At 51.2% G+C, this 5,534-nt stretch overlaps 1 protein-coding gene across 11 annotated transcripts in view; it reads right to left on the bottom strand.

Annotated features, from left to right (window-relative positions):
* B3GNTL1 (UDP-GlcNAc:betaGal beta-1,3-N-acetylglucosaminyltransferase like 1) overlaps positions 1–5,534 on the bottom strand; it is a 117,951-nt gene that overhangs the window by 57,909 nt on the left and 54,508 nt on the right. For 7 of the 11 annotated variants that reach the window (XM_073886126.1, XM_073886124.1, XM_073886122.1 and 4 more), the window contains one exon: positions 3,029–3,142. The exons of 2 other annotated variants lie outside the window; for them this stretch is intronic. In XM_073886126.1, the coding sequence (XP_073742227.1) occupies positions 3,029–3,142 (114 nt within the window). Of the gene's footprint in view, positions 1–3,028; positions 3,143–4,595; positions 4,823–5,534 lie in introns of those variants that run through there. 2 more of the 11 variants (XM_025859694.2, XM_025859695.2) reach the window with 2 other exon arrangements.

Here is a 5,534-nt window from a genome sequence, read left to right as displayed (position 1 = left end):
CACGCGTGGGTACGAGCTGCAGAGCGCGTGCACACACACGCAGGTATGAGCCGCAGCGTGTGCATGTGCACAGGGGGATGAACAGCAGAGAGCACGAGTGGGTATGAGCTGCCTCTCTGGGGTTATCAGGGGTCCCTTCCAACGCATGTGCCCAGAACAAGGAGGAAGTGAGCAGGGGGAGCTCAGGAGTCCTGCCCGGGGCTCTCCCACTCAGGCCTTAGTTTCTCCTGTCCTCTGCATAATGGCTGCCTCTGCTCTGTGCTTTGACCTTCAAATTCACCTTTCCAACTTCCTTTGGGGAGGGAGGAAGGAATGTTTTCTCTGAACCCGCAGCAAAGCCCAGCCGAACAAATTTCCCACAGTTCACACACCGCACGACCTCCAGCAACACAAAGAGATCTCCTTAACACCTCACTGACATGGGTCATTTCAGGTTCCACGTAACTGTGGAGGGCAGAACACCTGCAATTTTTCAGGGCTGCGCCTTTCCAGGCATTTCTTAAAGCATCACGTCTTCTCCCCCTTAATGACCCCTTGCATCCCCAGTCCTATTGAACGAGACAGCAGTCTCTCAAGGGTTTTGTAATATTTATCTCTGAAAGGGACAAAGAGAGAGATGCCCTTCATCCTGCCCATCACTCTTGGGCCCTCCTCACATTACAAGCTTTGGGGGGGCATAGGCAGACCAAGGGGCTCCTGTATCTGGGGCTGCACACCCCCCCCATCACCTCTCCCAGGAACTGACATCCTGTCCGAAAACAACTCAGCCTGAGTTAGGTCTTCATCACTTCTGGGGAAGTTTCAGGGTGCTCCTTGCTGTGGCCGGGTTGTGCCCTTCTGAGGAAGGGGGCTCTGACTCAGCGCCCGCACACAGGTACAGGGACTGTGGGCTGCCTCTCAAGTTCCTCTCCTCCCAACGTCAGCTCCCAGTGAACTAAATGCAATTCTTCACCAAGCACTTTTTATGATGAACTCCCTGGGACTGGAGATTTTAAAAAAATCAATTAGAGGCAGAACTTAAAAGCCAGGTCAGAAGGCCTTCCCTAACATGAGAGAGTCTAGAAGACACAGCTTTGTCGAAGTCACAACTGTTTTCATCTAATATATTTATGCTAAATCATTAAACATTTTTCTTTTCTGTAGGAAAGAAAACACCCACCATAAAACTCATGGAATGTAAAGGGACCCAAAGTAGCCAGAACAATCTTGAAAAGCAAGGACACGGTTGGAGGACTCACACTTCCATGAAATAAGTTCCCATGGAGTAAGCTTTAAAACTTACCACAAAGCTACGGTAATCAGAACAGCGTGGTGTTGCCACACAGACAGATCGAAGACAAGTGGAACAAAACAGAGCCTAGAAACAGACCCTTGCAAACGGTCCACTGATTTTCAGCAAGGGTGCCAAGACCAGTCAGTGTTGGGAGAGCTGAACGTTCACATGCAAAGGATAAAGCTGGACCTTTCCCTAATACCATCTACAAAAATTAACTCAAAATGGTGTAAAGATCCAAATGTAAGAGCTGAAACTATAACACTCTTAGAAGGAAATATTTTGTGATTTTGGAGTATGCAAGGGTTTCCTGATGTGACACCAAAAGCACACACAACCCAAGAAAAAATCTATATAAATTGGACTTCATCAAAATTAAAACCTTTTCTGCTTCAAAGGACACTATGGAGTGAAAAAATGCCTCACAGTATGAAAGAAAATATCTGCAAACCACACATCTGATAAAAGCCTAACATCCACAATATACAAAGAGTGCCTGCAATTCAATGACAAATACCCAACTTAAAAAATGGGCAAAAGACTCAAAAACACATTTCCTAAAGAAGATACACCGATGGCCCAGAAGCACATGAAAAGATGCTCCATGTCACTAAGCATTAGAGAAATGCAAATCAAACCATGAGCTAGCACTTCACACCCATTCGCATGGCAACTAGAAAAACAAACCAGAAAACGGCAAGTGTTGTCAAGAAGTAAAGGAATAGCAAGCCTCATACTTTGTTGGTGGGAATGTAAAATGGTGCAGCTGCTGTGGAAAACAGCTCAGAAGTTCCTCAAACGTTAAACATGGAATTGTCACACGAGCCTGCGATTCCACTCCTGGGTCTGCCCATGGGAACTGAAACAGGGACTCAGACAGACAATGCGGGGCAACGTTCGCAACAGCCAGAAGGTGGAAGTAACCCAGTGACTACCACAATACAATCGGATAAGCACAATGTGGGGCAGACAGTACGTTCGTACAAGGAATGAATAACATTCAGCTATAAAAAGAACAGGAATCTGACACTTTATAACATGGATGAACCTGAAAACGTTATGTTACAAAAGTCAGACACACAAGGACAGATACTGTATGATCGCACTTAACGTGAAATATCTGGAAGAGAAAAATTCGTAGCGAGGGAAAGCAGGCTAGGTTATGGGGGCTGGGGGAAGGTTAATGGGGAGTTAGCGCTGGGCGGGGACAGTCCCTGGTAGGGCCACTGAACTGTGAAATTTCTGAAGTGACAAGCTATATCATGTATGTTTGACCACAATTTAATAAAATTCCTTTAAAGAGAGAGAAAAGGAGAGGGGACCATCGAAACAGGTCAGAGTGAAGCGGCCACAAGCCAACGGCAGTGACAGCTCAGGAGGCTGGAAACAGGGGACACAGGAGGAACCAGCCCTGCCCACACCTTGATATCAGACTCCTGACCCCCAGAACTGTACATGACCAAATCTGTGTCGTTTAAAAAAAAAAAGAAAAACCAACAACACTCAGCATGCCACAGCGGTAGGTCAGAGCCAGGAAGCGTGCGTGTGTGGAGCTCCCGTGAACTCTGGGCACCGAGCCGCTAGTGGCTGGGAGGGAAGTACGGAAGACACTAACAAAGCGAGCCTGTGCCGGGCACCAGTCTCTCCAGTCTGACGGCTCTGTGCGGCTCTTGGGGTCTGCGGGCTGCACACTCAGGACGCACTGGCTCCCAGGGGCCGGGGAGCCGTGAGCAGGGCAGACTCATGGAAACCGACCTGTTCTCGCTGGGAGCCTGCGAGGGGCCCTCGTATCCATGGAGGGTGTCTGGGGCTCGGGGCCGCACCAGGCGAACCTGACACAAGCTCTTCTCTGCAACCTCTCGTCCCCTTCTGAGAGAACAATGGAACAAAAGAACAAAAATGGAACAGAAAGTGTAAAGAAGGTACATTTCAGAACAAGCCATTTGTTCTCAAAATTCAAAGGACAAATTGGCTCATCGAACTCTTATTTGGTCTTGCTTCCAACAGCCATTCCTTACTTGTCAAAGACTCCAGGGTCTCCTGCAACCGACACCTGAGACACTGCACTTTTTCTTGGCTTCCGTGCTCAGCGAATGCTCAGATACGCTTGGGAACACAGGACGCCAGCTTTCCACCCGATCTGAGCGGTCTGACCACGCAACAGCAAACGAGCTACGAGGAGAGTCTCCCCATTTATTTCAAGGCCCCTGTCTGCCTAACTCTCCAGACTGGACACCCAACTCCTCGTGAAACGGTTCACGTTCATTCCTTCCCTCCACAAATAGCAAAGGGCCATTCCACACACACAGCTGATACGCAACCAGCTTCTTAACGAGGAGAGGGCCCAGGACAAGAACGAACACCACAGACCCGCGGGCGGGGCTTCTAACAGGCACGTTTCCGTTTCTTCTGGAGGGAAGACCGTTTGCCAGGGTGGGTCCGTCTACCCCTGGAGGGAAGCAGAAGCTGGCTACTGCAGGCTATCTCCTTAAGTCATTCAAACGGCTCACAACAGACACCTGCTATGGTTTTTCCTCTTCCATTGGGATTACCCTTTTTACAGTTCTGGAACGACTAACGTGCTCTTGCCTTAGCTGCAGTTACCATGGGGTCAGGTGCCAGAGAACAGGGTGGCAGGTGACCACACTTATCTGCTGACCCCAGCAAGACTCGGCCAGCCACATCATTAAAATAGCTTAATGTCAAGCACACGAAGAGAAACAGGTTTGCCAAGGAAACTTGTTTTTCTTTAAAGGCCAAACGAGGGGTGGGAGGAGGTAATGAAATCTTAAAATTTCGAGGAAGAGTTTTTTTTAGGAAATATTTCCACCCACCCCGCCATACAACTTGAACACAAGTCACAGACTACTGCAGCAGACTCCCGGGGGTTACAAAGGCCAGCACCCAAGCAGCGAAGACGGCAGGAGGCCAGCCATGTTGGGCAGTGGCCACTGCTGTGTCCCCGCTCCGTGGCTCCCAAGGTGCAGGGCCCTGGGAACAGGCCGCACATGCACACCCCTGACCTCACCTGCTGACTGGCGTTCTGCGGGACGGAGCCACTGCTCCAGGCAAGAGGAGGAAAACAGAATAAACCAGCCACGCAAGCCACTGGGCCTGTTTCTTGTGAAAGAGAGAGCATGCCTCACAAGAAGGGCACACATCTAAAACGTTCTAAGAAATTATTACTGTTTGAAGACAAGTGTAAGGGCCGGATGCCAAGGTGGTGAAAGCAAGCCCGACACCGCCTTCATTCACAGCTCCCCGCCGGCTGCAAGGCCTCTAGCTCCCCTTGTGGGAAGTGGTGCTGATGCTGTCTACCTACCCGAGAGCTCAGGGTCTGGGTGGTTCCTTGGTGACACAGGCCGCTCGCTGGCACGCAGAACGCAGACAAATGCCCCTGACGTTACAGCCAGGAGCTGGCGAATCAACCACATTGCTGCGTAACTCAGGGTAGGAAGCTTTTTTTCTAAAGGGCCAGATACTAATATTTCAGGCTTCCTGGCCACAGCCTCTGTGTCACAGGCACTCAACTCCACCCCCCTGTGCAAAATCAGTCTCGGCCATCCATAAACAAATAGGCAAGGCCGTGTGCCAATAAAACTTTACTTACAAAAAGGGGCAGCCCCTGAGCCACAGTTTGCCAGTCCCTAGTCTGACTGATAAGGAGTGCAGCTTTGGCTTCAAGTCTTAGATGACTTATTCCTGGAACAGGCTAGTATCTCCCCTTCATCTCTCCCCCAGTCGTAGGGTCTACGATTAAATGAAGTACAGAAAATGGCAGATGTAGCCCCCAACACACTTAGAATTCTTGGAAGCAAATGCAATAGATCCAAGAGGCGGAACACTCCCATTACTATTTTCTACATTAACCCGCGGGGTAGGTGAACTGCGGATCACTGAAGCTCCGGCACAGGCCCCGGCAGAGGGCGCGCGGGTTGCGCGCACCAGGAGGTGGAACACGGGACCGCAGAGCCGGACCCGGACGCAGGACGAGCCCTTCCTCCCCGAGATGCCAGAGCCACAAACAAGTGCGCACCTGGCGCTCCACGCGGAGTCCTCGGCCCGACCCAGGCCCCCTCCCCTCCGCCGAGCCGGGCTTCCCAGCTCCCCTCCGCGGACTCCTCGCCGGATGGCGCCGGGTGCGCCAGCAAATTCACCGGGACCGGTGAGGAACGACCACAGGAGGGGCACGCGCACGGGGGAGGTGCACTTACGTAAGGGGGCAGCGCGCACAGCGGAGGTGCACTTAGGTAAGGGGGCG

This window comes from Callorhinus ursinus, unplaced genomic scaffold (assembly GCF_003265705.2).
Source record: "Callorhinus ursinus isolate GAN/ISIS: 27379988/994484 unplaced genomic scaffold, GSC_fseal_2.0 scaffold68, whole genome shotgun sequence".
Lineage (NCBI taxonomy): Eukaryota > Metazoa > Chordata > Mammalia > Carnivora > Otariidae > Callorhinus > Callorhinus ursinus.
This window is presented reverse-complemented; position numbering and strand designations above follow the sequence as displayed.